This window comes from Camarhynchus parvulus, chromosome 5, assembly GCF_901933205.1.
Source record: "Camarhynchus parvulus chromosome 5, STF_HiC, whole genome shotgun sequence".
NCBI classification, from domain to species: domain Eukaryota; kingdom Metazoa; phylum Chordata; class Aves; order Passeriformes; family Thraupidae; genus Camarhynchus; species Camarhynchus parvulus.
Genome location: NC_044575.1, coordinates 17,366,255 through 17,387,839, shown reverse-complemented (window position 1 = coordinate 17,387,839; position 21,585 = coordinate 17,366,255). Strand labels below are relative to the sequence as shown.

At 47.9% G+C, this 21,585-nt stretch overlaps 1 protein-coding gene across 3 annotated transcripts in view; it reads right to left on the bottom strand.

Annotated features, from left to right (window-relative positions):
- The window catches only part of HRAS (HRas proto-oncogene, GTPase), a 41,410-nt gene that overhangs the window by 4,008 nt on the left and 15,817 nt on the right, over positions 1-21,585 (bottom strand). For 2 of the 3 annotated variants that reach the window (XM_030949048.1, XM_030949046.1), the window contains exons 2-3: positions 6,264-6,417; positions 1,530-1,708 (exon numbers count right to left, since the gene is read on the bottom strand). In XM_030949048.1, the coding sequence (XP_030804908.1) occupies positions 1,530-1,708; positions 6,264-6,374 (290 nt within the window). In that variant the 5' untranslated portion in view covers positions 6,375-6,417. Of the gene's footprint in view, positions 1-1,529; positions 1,709-6,263; positions 6,418-15,227; positions 15,297-21,585 lie in introns of all 3 variants that reach the window. The other variant, XM_030949047.1, reaches the window with a different exon arrangement.

Below are 21,585 nucleotides of genomic sequence, written 5' to 3'. Positions count from 1 at the left end.
TTTTATTTTTGCTCATGGGTCCAGAACATTTAATATGGTTTTAATTTAACAAATAAAAGATTTTAAATGCCGATTTGTGCATTTTAATTGCAAATCTCCATCCAAAGGCAGCTGGACATTCATGCGCAAAAGAATCAATCACCTTTTTCTAATGTAGTAGAACATAGAAATGAAGTCTGACTATATGCATGATATGCCATAAAGCGATTTAAATGTTCTGTGTAACATCCTGATCAGCAAATGCAAGTAACTAAATTTAGTGCACAGGCTACACTTAGCTGAAAAGAGATACCTCCAAATGGTTACTAACCAGGGAGAGCAAGCATTTCTCTGAGGAATATTCTTTTAAAAGTGCAAACACAAAGAGCACAGGCTAAAGGAGATGAAAGCTAGTGATTTACATCATGATGACTTGAAATCAAGCCATCCTGCAAGCAATTCAGGGGCACCAGCCCCAGCACAAGGATGAATGCTGCTCAATCCCTCAGGTGCTTTAGGAAAATCCCATCCTTTGTCCTTTGGTTCAGCTAAAAGAAGCCAAATTAGTGCACCTGTGCAGCTATTACACTGAACAGCCTTTTGGATGAGACTGAAACATCTCAACAGCTCCAAGCAGCGCCTCTGACTATGGAGCAAGGAAGGCATGTGCCTGTCCTCAGAACAACAGGATTGCTGGGAGCCTGGTTTATGATGAGGGACTGGGATACACAGTTCTTTGTGGGCCGTGACAGAGAAGGGACAGGCAGAGCCATATCCTGCATCCTCTGCAAGTGCCTGCCATCGCAGCCAAGGCTCAGAAAAAGGCACAAGCAGAGTCCCTCCCTAAAGTAGCATGGGGGTAAACAGGGAAGATTCCTGCTGTGTTTACATCACCCCCTTGACTCTTCAGCTCTGCAGGGATGACATCAACAGAGAGGAGAATTGGGATGGGTACTGGGACAGTGTCCCTGCTTTGTCATCACTTCCCCATACATCTGCTTGGGCAAATCACCTCACAGGAGCCCTGACTCCCCTTCTGCTCCATCTTTGCTCTGGTTGAAGCCAAGCTCCAGTGGGGCAGGAGTCTCTCCACACGTGTGCAGCTGGAAGATCACAGCCTGGTCATGTCAGTGGACAGCAGGGCAAGCAGCTCTCCCTGTCCTTCCCAGCCTCCCCTCCCCGCTCTGGGGCCAGCAAAAGTCTCAGAGATCGATTGCGCTAACAAAGCAATTTCACTAATTAGGGAAAGAAGGGAGGGGGGTCATACAGGATCAGCTCTCTCTTTAGTCACCATAAACACTTAAACATTACATTACCAGGTCCCCAAAGGCCACAAGCAATCCCTTTGGAAGGGTTTTATTGGAGTCACTGACATTAGCCGTCTGCACTGTCTCTTCCCTGGGGAATGGCCACTTGAGCTAATTGTCTTTGCTGGCAGTCTGTGCTTCCACTATGGGGCCTGATCTAAAAGGGTGGGCAGGAGAGTGCAGCAGCAAGGCCTCTCCCTTTGCACAGGGCAAGAGGGAAAGGGCCCTTCCCAGGATACTGACCTATACTGGTGAATATCTTCAAAGGACTTGGTGTTGTTGATGGCGAAGACACACAGGAATCCTTCCCCCGTTCTCATGTACTGGTCTCTCATGGCACTGTACTCCTCCTGCCCTGCAGTGTCCAAGATGTCTAACAAACAGGTCTCTCCATCGATGACTACTTGCTTTCTGTAGGAATCCTGCAGGCCAGGAGAGGGAAAGGAAGGAGGATGCATTAAGGGAGGGCTTGGATCTGGCTAAACAAAGGGATGCAGCGAGTGCATCCCTAGGAAGATGCCAGGTCATGCTCTGCCTGTGTTCAGCTTCCATTAGAGACGACTCAATCTCTTTCAAAAATGGGAGGGAAAGGAAAAATAATTAAAAAAACAAAGGAAAAAGGGAGCAGCTAAGCAAGTTTCTCCTTGTGTATCAGAACCACAGAGAAGACAGCTCCCAGCTTGCTCTCCCCATTCGCAGCCTTGCCGCTGGCAGACCAGGTGCAGCTTCATCTCCATTACACCACGTAGCCCTCAACAAGTATTTCCTAAGCATTGTTTAGTCTCAGCTCCAATTCCTTCTGCTGGATGAGGAAGGACACTCAGGAAAGGAGCTCTGGCCAGCCAGGGCTTCCAGTCACTATCTGTGATCTGCAGGCCTGGAAGGTGTTTAAGATAACCTGGAAATCCAGTGCCTCCAATGCATCTCAAATCAGGCACCAGAGGCAATACTGCCATCAGTAAGATTTCACTGAGTTTGATGGTAAATCTCTTCTTTAAACATGAGAAAAAAATAAAATAAAATCACACAGTGAACAGGGTGTTTCCCACAACCTCTCTGTGCCCAGAGGGCTCCATGAGAGGTAAGAACTATCCAGGCAGGTCCTTTGAAGTTGGGGGTTTTCCCTGCAGCAAAGGCAATCACAACTTGTCGTAGATGTGAGAAGGTCTGGAAATCACCCAGAGCATCCCTCAAAAGGTTTCATTTTCACAGCAGGCTCCTCAAAGCACTGCTCCTCCCCACTATGCTTCTTCCTGAGCTCAGTCTCATCAGCAGCGATGCTGTGGGGCAGCCCTGCACGGAGGACATCCCTCTCCAATAGCCATCCCCTGTGGACAGTGCAGCATCCTCAGCTGTCAGCAAGAGCAGGAAGCCAAAATGAAAGGTATGGAAAAGGTACAAGTCAGCAGTACAAGCACACAGTGCTTTGCAGCCACTCGCCATGGCTGCAGTTTAAAATTAATTCAAATGTCAGCTGCTCTTCCAGCGACCACAACAATGTTATCAGATGAGCTTTGCAGGTCTGCAGACAAACAGCTGACACAGCAAAGGGCACCAACAGGACCGGCAGCAGCACAGAAAGGGAATAGGGCCAACATGGCCTCTATCCTTTGGTTCATTACAACAACGTCATTTGCTGGGGCTAATTAAAGTCTTTCCTCACCTTGCAGAGAGGGCTGTGAAATCAGAGATGAGATCTGTTCTGCCACAACCTTCTCAGCTATGCCTTCCCAAAAAGTGGACTGCTGACCCATCGAGAATAAGCATGGAATGAAAGGCTGGCTTTCAGCCAACTGCTCTGAAGGCAACTGGCAGGCTGCCCTGCAGGAATGTGCTCCCATTTCTAATCAATAATGTATCTCTGGAGCCTCCTCTGTGCAAGGGGACCTGAGTGCCTTCTCTGCCCCACAAGCATCCTCCCACCTCTGCACCTTGGCTTGGGACAGAGGACCAGCCTCTCGGCACACACGTTCACAGTGAATTGCCAAGTCCCTAGTTCCGGGATGTTTCACCAGCACCCAGGCATGCTGACACAGAAGAGATCCCACACCTCAGCTCAGGTCATCAACAGGATACCCATAGGGCCAGCCAGCTGGCTTACAAGGCAGAGACATAAAACAATCTTGCAGAGGATGCTTTGCAAAGGAAGGGGACAAGCTCTCTCCATCAATTCTTTGTGTACAGCTTCATTCGATCTCCCCCTCCCCAGGAAGCTCAGGATAGCAGCTCAGCTGTCCTTGCCACACAACCAGGTTACATGGCTGCCACTAGCCCACAGCAGCACCCTGCAGCCTCAGCCCTCCTCTGCAGCCCTACATGTCCCACCCCACCCTGAGCAGAGGGGAATGCAGCCAGACCCAGCTGTGAAGTGCCAGGCAGCAGAAACAACATCTGTTTGGGGTTCAGACTCAAGATCCCAAGCAGATGCCGGGAGCATCCCAGCCGTGCTGGGGGACCAGACCAAGAGGCCCATTTGCTAAGCACTACAGTCAGGATATGACCAGAGGTTTGGGCAGCCCATTACTAGCTAGCTGCTAAGAGCTGGAAGATGAACCAAAGAATTGCTCAACAGAGTGAAACCCTTTATTCCATCCCTGCTTATTCACCATGGGACAATGCCAGTGGCATACCTTTCTTTGCTACCTTGGCCCTCCTGTTCCCAAAACAAAGGTCCTAAGGCTCCTTGGCAGTCCAAGAGCTGGCCTGTGAGAGTGTGCTGTAGTGGGGTGGACAGCGTTGAGTTACAGAGCCAAACGTTTGCACTGGTGAATCAGGAGGGTAGGAGGAGAGCAAATACCCAGTCAGGGTCTCTACCCCAGACAGGGGACAAATCTCCACACCTCCTGCTCTGGGGAACATCTTCTCAGTGCACCCCAATCTGCTGGCACCCCCTTTGCAGCACAGCCTGTGCTCACTCCATGTGGGCAGCGGGCAACACCTTTGCTCCATGCACGTTATCATCTTTCCCCCCACTTTTATCCTGCTCTTTTCAGCACTGCTGTGCTGCTTGTTAGCTGGCTGAACAGTCATAGTCAGCTCCTGGGCATGATCCAAAGCAGCTTAGTCACAGGAAGGTGGTTTGTTGGTCACATTTGGATGGCTGGCAGGTAGCTCTCGGTCTCTTAAATCCCCATAAAATGAAGCATAATTAAAAGGAATCACCCTGAAATGAATCAGTAGTTGGCCAGGGTAGCAGGGAAAGCAGGGCACAACCAAGGGAGCTGCAAAGGCATCAGGGCTGGTGGTACCTGCAGGTGGAAAAGTACCAGGGGTAAGAGGGCTGAAGAGCAGCTTGTGGCAGCTTTTGGAAGAGGAGAAGAACAGAATGGGGCTGGAGTGAACAGTGGAGGAGAGAGCAGGCGTCTCCCAGAGCACTGCAGAAGTGCGTAGGGTGAAGAGGGTGTGCTGGGAAATGCCATGCAGGGTTTACATTCCCTGCTGCCTGTTTACATGGAGAAAATTCCCTGCAGGGTACATACAGGGAGCAGGCAGCTGGAGAAAAAAACCACAGGATGCCAAAACCCAACACATCACTCGGTAGGAGTTGCCTCTGCCCACCTAAGGTCCAAGAGAGGATGCTTCCTTGCAGATGTCTCCCCAGGGAGGGTGCTCTCCATGAACACTCTTTTAGCAAAAACAACCTGGAATGGGTTTCTGAGAAAAGTATACAATACTAATGGGGACAGCTACATGAGGGGAGAGGAGGTGGGGACAAAGGCAATTGCATCCATAAACAAGGAGGCTCAGGAGCCCTAAATTAAATTCCAGTCTCTGCCATGGACGTTCTAGGTGACCTTGGCCAAATGATGTAATAGCACGTGCTTTTTAAGTGCTTTCTCTCCTTCCCATCTGTAGGACTGTAAAACTATTTCTGCCTTTCTACCAAGCCTTGTCTTGCCTTGTTTATGTAAGTTGTAAGCTCCTCAGGGTGGGGACTACACATACAACACCTACCAGAATAGATTTCTCATCCCAGCTGGGGCCTTTAGCCATTATGATAATAATAACTGCAGAAACCACAGCTGCATTTATACACATCTGGTAGAAAATCCTTTAGGACTGCAGACAGGGAGGTTGTTGTCCAAGAGGCATGAGAGAGTTACAGTTTGCCTTCCCAGGGTGGACTTTACTCCTCGTGCAGTGCAGTGGCTACTGCCTATGTCTCGCCCAACAAAGGTGTAAGTCATGCAGAGGCTAATTAGCACATCACTAACTATGGTGAAGCAGATGGAGAATGGAATATATTTTTGAAAAATTAAAGAAAATAATAATATCACAATGGATATTGAACACTGAATCCCCCTCTGCCCCCATACAGCCTGTGAAGACCATAGGGTCCCTGCCTGCATCTTCAGGCAGGGTGCTGAGCTAAACAGGTCAGTGCTGCCATCCACACCGACTGAGACACACACATCCGCCTTTAACTCCTTGTGAAGAAGCAGAGGCAGCATTCTGGAAGCCATAGCAGTTCAGCTGCTCAGCACATCTTGCTCAAACTGCAAGACATACATAATACAACCAAGCTCTGATAAAACCCATTTCATCAGTAAAGCTCAAAACATCCTGCAGAAAAAGTCAATACATTTACTCTGATTTCACGGGAGGAGAAATGGAAGCACAGGCACAAAATGGCTCTTCAATTCTAAACCTTTAATCCCTCCCTACGTTGTCATCTCATCAGAAAAGAAGACTTTTGTGCTGCCTCTCAGCCCCTGTCCTGCTCTGCCTGTCTCTGCTGCCTCCCATGTCACCTCTCTTCAGCAGACACCACTACCCTTCTGTGGGAGATGTTAAGTCAGTCTCTGCAACCTCTGAACACACACAAAGTGACTCAGAATAGTTCTGCAAAGCAGAGGAACATCCCTGCTCAAGTTCAGACTTGAGACCAAACTGAGCATGCTCTGCATTGGAGACAAGGTGGAGAAAAGCAAGTGGAAAACATGCAGACAGACAGACCCCATGCCCAGAGCCACTTACCTCTATCGTGGGGTCATACTCATCCACAAAATGGTTCTGAATGAGCTGTATCGTCAAAGCACTCTTCCCAACACCACCTGCTCCCACCACCACCAGCTTGTATTCAGTCATCTTCCAGCTGACCCCAGCTCAGGACTTCCAGGAGCACCACCACCTGCAAGGACAAAACATGGTCACTATGCTAAGAGAGGTTACTTGAAAATGGGCAAAATAATCCATTAAACCAAATACAAAAACTGTGTTCATCCTGTGGTCTGTTGCAATCCTTCAGCCTGACCATCTGGATGCAAACTTCACAGGTTCCTTGAGCAAACTTCAAGAGGTAGGAGAGCATTACTGAAGAGAAAACAAGAGCTACAGGCTGTGTACATCAACCCCTAAAGTAATCAGTTTAAGAAGTCTGGTTTTACCTTATCTCAAGCTGATGATTTGAAATCTTTAAATAGATTTGAAACCCTTGGCCAACGAGGTTGGGATGTCAGTTCCCACAAAAGCAGGGGAAAAGGTCCAGCCCTGCCCAAACATGCTGCTGCCTCCATGTCTTCACCCTCACGGCTGCGTCAAACCTCAAACCACACTGTAGGGTTGAGACGGTGGCACATCCACACCCTCTGCCTGTCCTCCAGCTAACAGTCCTACTATTGTGAGAGGAAGGACTGCAAAAGGGGCATCCCTGCTCCCTGAGCTCAATTTGGCACACCCAACAAGTGGGAAAGAGATGCTGTCACAAAAGGTGCTGACTGACAATGATGGTTAGGGTGAGGATGAGCAAACCACACTTCTGCAGTACTGTGTGCCTCCCATGGCCCTTCAGCGGCAGAAGATTCACATCCCCCCAGCTCCTCCCTTAAATTTCTGCTCCAAGTCTGCTGAGAAAGAGGAACTAACTCAGGAAGATTACAAAACCCAAAGGTTTAAATAGAAATCCACCCTCATTGGACTGCAGCCCCTGCCCACTGAAAGTCACTCAAGGGTCAGATACTCGTTCTCAGCCACAAACTGCAAGCTCTGGGGAAGCCACCCAAAATGCAGCAGGTAGCAGGAAGACAAGCTCACAGTTCCCCTTGTCAGACACCCTTCAGTGTTCACAGGGATTAGAACCCCCTCCTCCATCCTCCCACCTCAGATAGTTAAATCACTCCATCCTCCTCCCCAGGCTTGTCAGCCGTGCTCCTAAATTCTAGAAGCTGCCACAAACTGTGCCAGCAAAGGCTGCTCTAGACCAAGACCACAGCTGATGCGTTTGTTAACACAGCAAAGATTTAATGGCAAGAAAGCCAGAACTTTTTGCCTTAAATCCCCACCTGACTGCAACCCTAAACCACCCAGACAGTTCTATCTCCCTCTTGAGCAGGGAGCAATCAGACACAACCGCCTTTTGCCAAAGCCCTTTCTTGAGCTGCTGTCTTGATAGCAGAAAGGTAAACAAAGCTCAAGCCCTTCTCAGCATCCAGAATCCTAAAGAAGGGCAAACGAGGGGGTGCAGAAGAGCAGCCAGGTGACAAATATGATGCCAAGCAGGACCTCTGGTTTGCTGTGCTGGAGAAGCAGGTAAACACGATGGAAAAGTGGTGATGGTGGGGGGAAATGAAGTGTAAGTAATGTCATAGCCTAGGTACCTACCTGAAAGTGACACTGCTTCTTCTCAAAGTCCAATGTGCCTCTGTTCTGGCAGCCAGGGAAGAGTTGCAGATTGAAAGCAAGGCTACAGGAGAGAATCTGAGTGATCTCACTAATTGACTGTGCACACACGTTACTCTGCTCCGTTAATGCATGCCCTCATGTACATGTTGTTCTCGCATGCACTGCTGCTCAGGGGCCAGAGAGATCCCCACCCCAGGCTTCTCATCTCTCTGGCAAGAGACAGGATGAAAAGGGGACTGAGGAGCAAATGTGGACTGACCATCTCCACCAGCACAGCTGTCAGGGAGGGAATCACTCCTTCAGCAAACAGCTTCACAGCTGAACACACAGGGGTCCCGGGGATCTGAAGAAACACCGCTCCTACCTTTCATTACAGAGCAAGGAGATCTCCATTCCCCAGCAAAACACATAGACTTTGCTCTGCATCTGAAGATGAAGCAGGTGCCATGAAGATGCTCAAGGAAAACAGCACAACTGCCCAGGCATAACTGCAGGACTTGCTGAGGGCAGTGAGAAAAGCTTTGACTGCCCCGGGGAGGAGAAGACATAAGTTCTCTAGGAGGGGGTTCTCCCTCAAGACCAGCCCAGTGGAAGACACTGCATACTCCTCTGGAAGGCTCCCACAGCCATAGCAGCTTTATGGTCCACACTGCAGCAGGAGGTGGGGGACAAGGTGGTCACCCACATTAGCTTGAGTGTCTTCCCCTGCTCCCAACGCCAGCTGAGCTCCATTGCACAGCAGAGGGGCAGCCACACACCAGCAAGCCATGCATATCATCACCTTAGCACAGAGTTTTAAGGTCTGGCTTCTCCACAGAAACACAAATCCACATCATCTTGTCCCACACACACCCAAGAGGCAGGGAAAATGAAGGGGGAGAAGGAACTATTGCTACTCCCCACTTGTGGCCCACACATGGACAATTTACATGCAAGAGCACTGCAATGCTGGTGTTTGCTCACTGACACCATCCCTCAAAGGTGCTGTCACCTCAGCTAACTCTCCACTGCTCTGCCATCCTCGCCCCTGTAGTGGCAGGAGAGATTCTGCAGCTCGCAAAGGAGGGCAGGTCCAGCCTAGCTGCTCCACACCATTGCTGTAAAACATGTCCTAATGCAGAGTGAGAGCATGGGGAATGATGGACAGCTCTGGGCATGAGAGCTGCCCCAGTTAATGTGGGCTAAAATCAATGCTCAGGGGAGCTCGCTTCCTTTCCCCAGTGCAAGCTCCTCACAGGCAGCGTGCAGACCCAAAGCACACCAGGGCATGGGCAAATTCCATGCAAAGAAGTAGCCTAGCCAAAGGCTGCAGGGAAAGCAGAGATTTCAATATGGCCAATCTCTGCCACAGAGCTGGGCAACTGGTCCTATCCTTAAGCTTACCAACACCATCTCATAACTCCCCCATCACACTTTTTACTCCTGAACATGGGAAGAGCAAGGCTGCTCTTCGATGCACCCATAGTGTCAACACAGGAATGGCTGTTACTCAGTGCCACAAAAACATCATCACCACCACCACCACCACAGTAACAGGGACTGGTTCAAGGAACAACCATTCCAAAAGTAACGTTTCTGGCTTCCCATAAAACAGATGCAGGGAAGAGAAAGTGGGGTTCGTGTCAGAGAGACAGTAACAGACACCCCAGTTTTCATGCTGGTGACACACCGGATGGAGGTTTACAGCCTGTTGGTGGTTGTGAAAGCTTCTCCTGATGCGAGGATTTCCAGTTTCTATTGCTCAGCAGCCAACACAGAGCCCAGACACAGCTGACCACAATAAAACAGAGTGAAACACAAAAGCACAGCCTCCCAGTCCCACACAGAGCAGGAACAATGCTTCTTCCATCTTCTGCAAGCTCTTCAAGATCTGAAAGTCTGATCCAGGTCACCATCTAGTGTTTCCCTATCCAAATTTATCACCTCTGCAGCACTCCACTACTACACCCCCCAAAAGCCACACACAGGGCTGTCAAGCAACAGTTGAGAGCAAGGAGGAGAGCAGTTCCAGGAGCACCGTCTGGAAAGAGGAGGGCTGGGATCCGCTTGCCAAGCCAAGAGCCCAAGTGTGGAGCTGGAGCTGCTGCTCCTGTATTTCCTGACCTCGTGGATTTGCTCCTGTAGCGAGAGGGCTCCTGGCTCCTGTTCAAAGCTGTCTAGGAAAGCCTTGCCGAGTGCTTCCGCCTGGCAGCAGCTGCTCCCAGCCCAGTAGCCAGAGCCACACAGCTCCAGCAAACAGGAGCCATCTGCCAGCCTTGAGCAGGAAGCAGGGAGAGCAAGCACCCAGCCCTGCGGACACCAACATCCTACCTTTGTCTCACAGGGAGGAGATAGAGGCATGGGTGAGGGCAGAGGGCACAGCACCTCCCCTGCCTGCACATGCTGGGTGGCAGCATGGAGGCCCTGCCTGCAGAAACAAGGACCAAGATGCTTGGCAGAAGCTGTCACAGGGCTAAGACCTAAAGTAGGCCTGAGCATCAAGGCTACAGATGTTACCCAGAGATTCAGCTGCGTCCTGCAACAAACAACCTGACCTTCTTCATGGTCCCTATTCTCTAGAGAGGTGGTTTGGGAGACCTGACTGTGAAGCCTCCAGAAACTCACTCAGAAGAGGTAAGGAACTCAAGGGGCTCAGCCCCACCAGAACATCCCATCTCACCATGACAGTTCCCACAAGAGCTCAGGTGTCAAGCAGAAGGGATACACAGAGGGTTTCCAACACATTCACCACAAGGGAGCCTCTCTGACACCCTTCCAAACAGAATAACTCACTGAAGGAGCTTTGTCTGTGTCCCCTGTTTTCTCCCATAACTTTGTTTCTCTCCCAGGACAGACAACAAGCCAGCTAAACAAGTCAAGAGACAGATTTTTGCACAACACTGCTGTAGTAAGGCCAGCCATGCCAGAAGTTTTACAACTGTTCATTATTGAGCATTCACTACCACTGCACCTGCCCACTGGGAGCTTTTGCATTTAAAGGCATCAGAAGTCTGTTTCAACTCTGCAAATTTCTTTGGGCTCATGTCAGACCAGACACCCTTTCCTCCAAAGACCTGTCCAGAGGAGCCATATGACCACAAATGCCACTGTGTTTGCTTCTGTTTCCCTTCAGCAGCGATGCCCCGCAGGCAGAAATGGTCTGCAGTCCTCTAGGAGAACAACACTCATGCCAGTCTTTTACCAGCAGTCATCCACACCCACACATCACGAATCCTACTCAGTGATCTCTGAGCATTGATAAACAAACCTTGTTGGCTTCCCCAGTGACTGTTCAGTCTCCTCCATTTGCTCATGCACAAGACTGTCATCAACATCAAAAAGCACAGCCTGTGGAGGGACTGAAGGGCCTCTCCAGTGGTGTGAAATGCCACCTTTTGTTTCCACTCAAGGACCAAAATGCTGATGTTCTCTGTGGCCTGTCCAGCCCCAAAGAGATTAGGAAACTGAGGCTGGCAAGCTAATGCTCTATTATGAAGCCTATCCAATGCTTCATTTTAATTTGCTTGTTGCTTTTTAAATCAACAAGTGAGCTACAAATCTAACCAATTGTGCCTGTTGTTGGCTTGCTTGTATACCTGCAAACTCAGACTGTGCACCTCACAGATGAAAACAGAGAAAGGGATGCCAAAGAGAGAATAAAAGTTGCAAATACTGGCCCTGCTTTGGAAAGATGACTTGGAGATAATAAATGTCTTCTATTAGGGGCAAAAAAGGAAAAAAAAAAAAAAAAACAAAAATGAGCAGAATGCCTTCTTCCATCCTCTGCTAGCTCTTCAAATCTGAAGGAAAAGGCAGCCTGTCCCAAGGGACTGAGCACAAAAATACTGCTGCAGAGGAAAGGAAGAAAAGGGGTAAGGAATGACATAATGTAGGAGGCTCAAAATACAGATGCACATTCAAGGAGAAACTTGTGAGGAAGAACAGCAGAAAGCTGTGGGCACGTCCAAGGGATAGGCAGGTCTGGAAGGGAGGGAATGCTCTCCACAGCAGCCATAAACATCTCCCAGCAGCAATGTGCAAGCCTCAGCTTTGCACAGAGTCTTGAACAGGCAGGGACTGGTCACTGCACCAGGCCCAGCCCTCACAGTTCCCAGTCAAAGCACCTCTGGCAACACAACCCCTCTGCCAGAGACTACCCAACCACAAAGGGCATGGGAAAATATGGAAGGGCAAAGGTAAAAAAAAAAACAGTATCATCCTCTCCAAAGCTGCTACCTGTTCTCTGCTCCCTGGTTCCTGCTTCAGCTGTCAGACATTTAAGGAAAAGACAAAGCTGTGCAATCATCTGCTGTTAGCAGTAAGAGAGTCCAACTACACTGTTCTTGCTTTCCCTCTCAAAAAGAAAATATTCTTTAAAAAGTTCTTTGTTGGCAGCTTATTCCAAGAAAAACAACTGGTAGGTAGCTATAACTACCCAAAACAGCAAACAACCTAAATCAGTCAGTAACACAATAAACCCAGAGAACAAACCAGCTACACAAGAGCTTTCCTCTGGATGAAGAAATTGCCCATGCACCCCACTCTCCACACCCAATACAGGCCACCAGAATTACTATTTTCCAAAGAAAGATGAGCAGGCCCTTTATCTCAGAAACTTGTAAGTCAGGACTGCTCATGCCCATGTCTCCAGCATCATGAATGGCGCACGAGGAGCAGCATGGTCAGGAAACTCTGGAAGGTGCTGGGATATACTTGAGAATCATGGTGGGACCTTCACCTCTCACCACCAGCACTCCATTTGTCTCCCTGATACCCAGTTACTCATCCCACCACAGTCTCTGCAGAAGAACCAACCCTTTCAGGCTAACTTCCACAGAGGGAAAACACTGCTCTGTGGGTTAACTGCTGCCAGCCCACAGAAAGGTGAAAAAACAGGCAAGCAAACTGTACATCCCACACCACTGCTGAAAACAGACCCTTAAAAAAAAATAATCTCATGCAGATAGGAGAGACCACCTGTGCTAGCACCCAAGTCACAGTTCTCTGCATCTGGCAGGGCCTGTGATGTGAAAAAACTGAAGGCAGTTTTTAAATTACACTTGTGATTTATGATCCAACACTTCAGTGCTCTTTGAGACTCTACATGAGCAAGAGGAACCTGCATAAGGAAAGAGACTGGAGTTGTGTCTCAAAGTTGGTAAAGATGGATAACAAAGGCATGAAGAGGCCACAGTGCAGGACAGGACAATGTGAGACACTTAAAAATCTTGGACTCCTATCTTGCAGTCAGGACTCAGGGCCTAGTGTTGAACATACCAACATATGTGGGAAAGCAGTGTGAAGGAGGAAAAGCTCTCACTGTGGAGATGCAAAAGGCTGCAAACTGCCAGGACTCCTCCACTTTCATCTCCTCTCCAGCCTCCCAGGGCTGAGCAGGTGGTTCAGAGGCAGACACTTCCCTGCCTGGGTTGGCAACCCTCCACCTCACCCTAGAAAAGAGACTTCTCTCAGGCCTCCCAGCGTTTTTCAGAAAAACCAATGGTACTCTGTACAACAGAGCTCAAGAGAAGAGGCAACTTTTAACCTTCCATTAAAATCCCACCTATAAGCATTAATGGGATGCATGAAAGGCAGTGTGATATATCTTGAGTGTGTAAAAACATGGACAGGAAACTTTAAAGCAAGACCCACATTACAGATGACAGTAAATGTTAGAACACATGGTACACAACCACGAACCCAGGCTCTGAACAATCTCTTGACTTGCCAGTCTCAGTACCAAATTGTATTGATTTTCCCACAAGATATAAGGAGCAATGAAGTAGAAACTTGGAGCAGATGAGTATGCAGCATCAGTGTAAGTGGATCTCGGTAATTACAGCTAATAGAGAATATCAGGCTTTGGGGAAAACACTGCCCAGTAATGGTGTGGAATTACAAGAGATGCTGTCTCCAGGCTGGTTTCCTAAGGTACCTGGTATGTCCTGCCTGGTCCTCCTGGTGATGAAAGGAGCAGCTGCTGGGGAAAGGTCCAGCCTCTCCCATGCCCAGTGGTCCTGTCATCATGCTAGGGCAGGTTGCAGCCATCTGGCTCTGCTGCAACAGCACAAGAAGGGACAGATTCAGATCTCACTACTAAGTTGCAAGCGATGGAGCGCCGAGTGCTAGAGCTGGAGGCAGCCATGCATGAACAGAAACACGATCCTACTCACTGCAGGGACAGGCAAGGGGATGCAAACAAGCCAAGGGACTGGCCCAAAGCCATCAATGGTGGTAAAGCTGGGAACTAAATTCAGGCAATGTGATTTCCCATCTGGGGTTTTCACCTGAGACAAAAAAAAAAAAAACCAAAAAAAACCCAGAAGTTTTGGATGGGAAAGCTGTTGGTCGCCTGCTGAGTCTTTGTGTTGGGCTGTCAGAGCTGGCAGCTCATCCCCAGCTCAGCTTCCCAAGGCAGAGCCAATTGGGGAAGCAGGGTACATCAAGTGGGAAAGCACAGAATACTGTAAGAGAGGCCCTGCTCTCCAATTATCCTGATGAAATCACAATTAGGTCACCGGCACAGGCAGCCAGCAGAAAGGCAGATGCTCTGATCCACAGATAAGCACCCAGCGATGCAGGTAGGCCTGAGAGCAGAGGGGCAGGCTCTGCTGTTTTCCTCACCTGAAGCCCAGCTACAAGAAAGGGGCAAGTCACTGGTATAAGGTGGCCACCTACATCACTTAAGAACAGGGCCTCCCAACCTGAGCACCACTAATGCACAGCAAAAAAAGTACCCCAGAGTCAAGAAATACACACTCCCTATGAGCTTTCTGTTCTCCTTCCCTTCCCTATCCTTCCTTATTCCTCCCAAACACCTGTTGACAAAGAAAAATTAGGAAACCAGTTTCAGGAAATGCATACAAGCCCTTTTCACTGAGAAGAATTTGCAATGGAAATAGGTATGGTTGTTCAACTTCCTGCTGGCTTTAAATCCTAACACATGTATTTTATATCCAGCAAATACAGGGATAAGGAAACAGGGTAGTTGCATCTGGGAAGTTTCCAGAATTGTTTTGCTAATGCTTTTAGGTGTTTGTGTTGATTTTTTGATGGTTTTTTAGCATTTAATGGTTAAGAGATTTTTTAAAGGCCAGTTTTTGGAGCAAAATAAGATTTATAAGAATTTGAATTGCTGAACTCTAGTCTCCAGGAATTGAATGGTTCACACAGCACATGTCCTGTTGCACTACAGCTTCTGCAGCAGAAAGTTCCAGACAGCCAGTGGCATTGGGTTTGGGGGATACAAGGTGGAAGCTGTTGGTCAGCAGCATAAAAGCAGACAAATGAGTATCCTGGGACAGTACTAGCCCAGTCTGCCTCTGCCCATGTGGCACTCACCCTCTGGATGGCTAATGAGCTTCCACAGAGAAATAGGGTCCTCTCTTCTGGGAGTGGTTCAAGTCCCCCCTAGAAGAAGGAATACAGAGCAGGAATGAGAGGGATCCCTCTCTGCCAGGACAGACAGTTCCAGCTGCTTGGACTTGGGCAGATCTCGGGACACACTTGGGTTAGTACCCAAGTTGGCTTCCCCAGCTTCCCTGAACAGCACTTAGGATCTTGTACTGAAAGAAGAAAAGCAGAGCCAACCCCCATCCATCCTCTCTCACGTGGTATTTCAGAGGCTGCTAATCATATCTTGCAAAATTTTATCTTTTCCAGGGAAAGGTGGTACAGCACTTTTCTTCCTCCTCATTTTTCAAGACAGAGGGTAAAGCAGCACAGGTGCAACAGCATCTTCTCCACAGGTGAGCTGTGGGTCAGGGACAGTCCATCTTGGGATGTAGGACCAAAACTGAGTTTCCTTCTCGCCCTTGCAATCCCAATGGGACACCAATAAAAGCTCATTCAAAAACAGAGCTCAAAGGAACAGCCAAGACCAGATACTTACAGAGTGTCTTTTTATTAGGAGGCCTTTTTCATTTACATGCTCAAACATAACAATCATCCTCTTGTGTTTAGTCCTTGCAGGGCCTTTGCAGGCACACACCTTGATTTATTAGCAGAGCAGGGATGGAGGGGAAGAAGGCACCACAACAAAAAGCAAACCTGCAGGGCTTGCTTTAGCACATCTGGGAGAAGCAGCTGGGGAAAATACACTAGAAAAGCAAGAGAGGGGGTATCTTAGGGAGCCAAAGACAAGGTGGAAGCAGAAAGAGGAGCTAAAATGAAGCAAGGAGGCACCAGCTACTGGGACTCTGTCCCTGCTCTCCTTCTCACCAAAATAAATTATTAGCAGGGTGACACAGTGTAGCAAACATGAATATGCATCAGTCATTATGCAGCTGATATTCAGGGGCACGCTGCTGATTTATGGACCTGGCAGCTGCAGCATCAGCCAGCTGCAGCCTAGACGGATGGGGACAGTGAGCACGGCTGGCAGAGAGGTCCACAGAAGACCTCCAAACCCAGCCCTTCAACAGCCATGAATGAATTCATCACAACCAAGTCTGATAGCCATGCAGAGCCAACCAATGCACTGTGTGTGCAATGATGGGAAACCATCACACAGCCTGACAGAAACAGAAACGTCCAAAGGTTATGGTGCAAGATTTAAGTTTGGATCAGCAGAACTTTATTTAGTTAGAGTCCTGAATTACCCAAACCTCACTTCACTGCTTACAGTAAATCTCAGCCACATCAGATTTAATGCTCATATCCTTTCCCTCTGCACAAGTCTGGATTTAAAAAAAATCCAAGCATTGTTGCCGTGAGGGAGTTAGGTGCATCACTGTCAATCACAGACCTGCTACAAAAAAGACTGAAGATGTGAGGATTGCAGCTCTCCACACTGAAAAGGAAGGCATTTCCCTTTTGGCTCTGGAGCAACAAAGGCATACTGTCCAAGGACTCATCCTGCTTGTCTTGTAAGCATCACAGAATGGACACAGGAGACCTGCTCCTTCAACTCTGAGTGGCCTCCACACAGGTTCATATATTCCACCCCTCAGCAACACATGACTGGCACAGCAGATAAAGGAAGAAGGAACTCCACCCTGCAATGAAGAACCCACAACAATTAAGTGACTTCCTGACAGTCACAGAGGAAACTTATGGTAAAGCTGGGGATTTCTGTTTTCCCACATTTGAGCTTTTGTTATAAAACATGTGCTCATCAGAGGCTGTGGTTGAGTGTGCAGGGTACAGGAGCACAAAGCCTTCTCCACCACCTCTGTCGCAGCCTCCAGCATCTGCTGGCAGACCTGCACAATCAGCAAAAGCCAGGGGGGGTTTCCTTCCAGGGCTTCCTTGGGAGTCCACAGCAACGATGACAAGCAGGATTTGGGTGGGCTCACAGCCAGCATCTGCAGGCCAAGTAAAGCTGAAAAGAAACCACAGAAATGCAAGACACCAAGCCTGTGTCAGATGTGGTTCCTCAACACTGGAGCTCAACAAGCTGATGCACAAAAAAGAAAGCCCTTGAGAGCAGAAGAGTGCTTGAAGTCCCTCTGATCGTGCCTAAAGGTTAGATGTACCTACAGCTTTGTAGAAACCCTCAACTTAACCCCAGTCCTATGGACAATCCTGGTACAGGCACTGAGTAGATCCAGATCTGGCTTTGGTACTGCATTTCACATGGCCATAAAACTCCAAAGACCCTGCCCAGCTTAGGTATTCCTCTACACAGATCAATGACTGATGGAGAAAAGAGCAACACTGGCCTCAAGTCCTCACTTGCAACAGGCACAACAGAGTGAGCAAACACTCCAGTCACACGAACCAGACTGGCTTGATTGAAAGAGATACAGATAGGAAGCAAACCATGCCCTGAGCTTCAGGGATGACATCTTGCTGTGGAAAAGAGTGTCAGAAAGTCCATGAAGTGAATAGAAAAAGAGATGAAAGGGAGCCTGGACACAATCCCCTAACTGCAAACAGAAAGAAGAAAACCTTTAAGTCTTTAGACCAAGAATGTCTTCAGTAGGAGATGATGGCCAGAGACCAACACCTGCATGCAATTGGTACTACCCTGGCAAGCACCTGGTGACCAGACAGAGCTGGCACTTGTAACACCCTGTCCTTATCACCAGATTTATCCTGAGAGCACAGAAAGAGACCATGCAAAGCACAACCCAAAACATCTGCAACATGAGCTGGAGGAGTCACAGCTTGGGAAAAGTAAAACAGGTGCCCTTCTAAGCTGAAGCATCCTTTTATCAGGTATGACAACACAACCTCCATCAAAGATCAACCTCTGCATGGCAAAGTCCTCAGGCAAATCCCATGCAGCAGCAGGAAAGCTCCTGGACATTTGAACAAAAGCAAACCAAACAAAAAACCCCAGAAACCCCCCCCCAAAAAACCCAAAGAAAAAAGCAAAACAAAAACAAACAAACACACTAAGAAAAAGGGGACTTGTGGACTTTGAACTGTATTGCACTGTAATTCCTATGATATAACTTCATTAGGGCAGTGTAAGCGATGGCTGGGCATCAATTACATCACTGGGAATTCTCCACGGCCCAAAACTTTCTTCTACTCTTTTCAGTGGAAACCTTCTCTGGTCCCAGAGCATGGTCTCATCCTACCAGATTATCTGAAAAGCAAAAAAAGGAGGCCCCTTTCTCTTTGGAAAATGTCTAGCTCTGGTTATCCCTGCTGTCCATACAACACTCAAATCTTTATCTTCTTAAGCCACTGACTTTCCTAACACCTTGCAGAAATGAGATACCAAAACCATAAACATCACTTGTTTTTACATGCATATATATGGCTTCCCATCTTCTTTCCTGGTGTCCAGCTATCTCCCCCAGCCTCTCAAGATTTTCTGTTGCTGCTGCTGAAGCACAGTTCTGCAACACCAGGGGAGCACACATTGCAGAGACATTTAGAAACACAGCAGCATTCACTGGATGAATTCTTGGCCTTTGTAAGGCTCATGCAAATACAGTTCTGCATTTGACCTGAAAAAAAATAACCACAGAAGGCAAACTCAGAACTTCAAAGACAACTTCTCCTGACAGCCCTAAGCCATTATCTGCATGTAGTATGGACACAGTGCAAGTGTTTATAGCTTCCCAAAGGGAGGAAGGGGACAGCTCAAGCCAAGGAGTAAGAACCAGACAAGTGAGTCCCACAACTGAGATCTCACCTTGAAGGTTCATCCTAAGGAAAGGGCAAAAAGTAGAGTCCTTGCATTGATGCCACTAAGGCACAGACAATCGACACTGGCTGAGGATCTCACTTGGTCTATTTAATTTTCAACCTTAGCCCATTTGGAGCACTTATCCCACTCTGCATCTTGAGACAGCAGCAAGGCAGACCGACATTACCTTTGAAAGCACAAATACGCCTTTGTTCAGCCAGGGAGGCACACAGAGTGCCTACAGAGCAACTATAAAACTCAGCCATCATAAAGTAGAAGAAGAAAAGAGGTGGCAGAGTTGTTTCCTCCTTTCTGGAGATCTGGCTGCCATGAGGAATTGCATATGGTGCTGGCACGGAGAACCTGCTCCTGGGATCAGCAGCTGAGTGTTTTCCCAGGACCCTCTGCTAAGAGGCTTTCCCATACCACTGGCTCCCAAGCATACGCAGAGGCTCCCTAAGGAGCTTCTGCAACAGGGTGACAAAAATAAGTCTGCAGTGTCTGGGTTCATCCAGCCTTGTGTGGGTACAGGCATCTGTTAGACAATGCCTGGGGACCACGGCACAGGAACTCCAGCAGTGAAAATCACACTGACTCACAGTTCTTTGGCTTTGGTTGAACATATAATAAATAAATAAACCATAATCAGAACCTCCCTTCAGCCCACTGGGAAAAATCCAAGCATCTGCCTTCAATTCCCCAGTGCATAACAATACAACTTTATTATTACAAGTAAAATTATTATATTTTCTATATGCTGTTCTATATGTTGTGTGTGTGAAGATCTGTTACATGGCCTACATCACTCTGCAAATCCCTGACTGCTGGGAGTATTTCATGCTATCACCCTTTGCCATCAGCCCCCAGCAAATGAGTCCTGACCTTTTATTCAGTTGGCCATCCCTGCCCTCGCAAGCACCAGCAAAGACACAAGAACTGAAGCTCTGATACTTAAGCCATGATCTCTGGAAAGGGGATTGAAAACTGGACCAAAAAGCTGATGCAACTACCTCCTGGGCTACAGCAAATACTACTAAAAGCAGCTCCAGGCAGGGCTGGGAGGACACAGGGATGAGATGTGCACCAAAAGACCTAAGTTTGCTCATACTGGTGGCTGCATCATCCCTTTTCACACCCTCAGGCTTTTTTTGGTCTGCTACTATAAATACAGACTGTAAGAGCTAAGAAGGCACTGTTCAAGTAGTGGGAGCCTAGTCCTGTGCATGACCTGAGGTTCCTCTCCAATTCCGCCTGCCCACACCCACAAAATTTGCCCTTTGCTGACCATTCAAGATTGCAAGAGTGTTTGAGTAATGCTAAATGTCACAAGGCTGCTAGGGTTTTATTTCTTTCCCCAGTGGTTTGGAAAAAGCAAGAAATGGACAGGTGATGTGAACTGGCACTATTAAAGATGATCCAGTCCAATAAGATCATGTGAACTTCCTGGCTCTTGTCATGACCCCATCTCTCTTGTGGGTTTTGAGCTGGATTAAAGAATTGTGCACAAGCTATGAAAATGATCCCCCTGAGGAAAGAGTCATTTGGAACAACTACAGAAAATCTTCACTTTTGGACAAGAACCCCTTTCAGAGTTCTGGTGGTTTGGGGTTTGGCTATTTTTCCTTAAGGGAGGAGAGAACCACAACAGTATCTGCAGTAAGAGGCTCTGCTCTGTGGGTCCGTATTATCTCCTCAGATCCTTGGTATGACAAAATTCTCTTTCCTTAGAAGAGTAACTTCAGAGCTTAAACTTGAACTCTGAATTTTACAGTCTTGCCACTATTGTGAGATCTCAAACATGATCATGAACCTTCAAAGGAGCCTGGCAGAGACAAGCCACCAGTTAGATTTTGAGCAGGGGTGATGTGCCTATAAAGCTCCCTCTTCACTTAAGGGAATGGAGCTCACCGTGTGTTGTTTTTCAGGGCTCCTAAGTAACACACAGCAGTCTCTCACTCTTGTACATCATTCACACCTAGCTAGAAATAAACTGCTGCTTGGTTTCTCCCTTAAAATCCTCTTATTTTCAGAAGGCAACACCCTGAGGACCATGTGTGTCCCTGCAATGAACCTTCAAGGCCACAGCATGGTGTAGTGGATACAGTTCCTACAAAGCTTTCATTGTTCCCACACAGGAACTTCAACTGAAGAAATAAAATTAAATTAATTCATCAAGTGTTTGCAAAAAGCTTTTTCTAAAAATGGAAAAATCCCACAGAAAGCCACCATCTCACAGGCCAAACCAGCCAACTTCAACCTGAAGCACCACTCAAGCAAAAAGACAAGCTGCAATGTTTTGTAATGCGAGTATATTAACACAAGATAAAAATTCCTGTTTCAACAGCAAAGAAAAAATAGATCTCAGAAGACTGAAAGTTTGTCAATTCAGCCCATCCTTAAAATCCATCAATTAAAATCCATCCTTCAAAACTTACAGTAGAGCTTGTCTCGCTCTTAATCAATGCCGTCCATCAAAGGTTGATTAGGCTCTAGGATTTACCATTATTGCCTTTCACCTGTAGACTTAAGATTAGGACAGAGAGGGTGAAGACCTGCATTGAAGGAAAATATAGGTTAGTATTTCCTGCCCAAATGGAGAGCTTCCATAAAGAA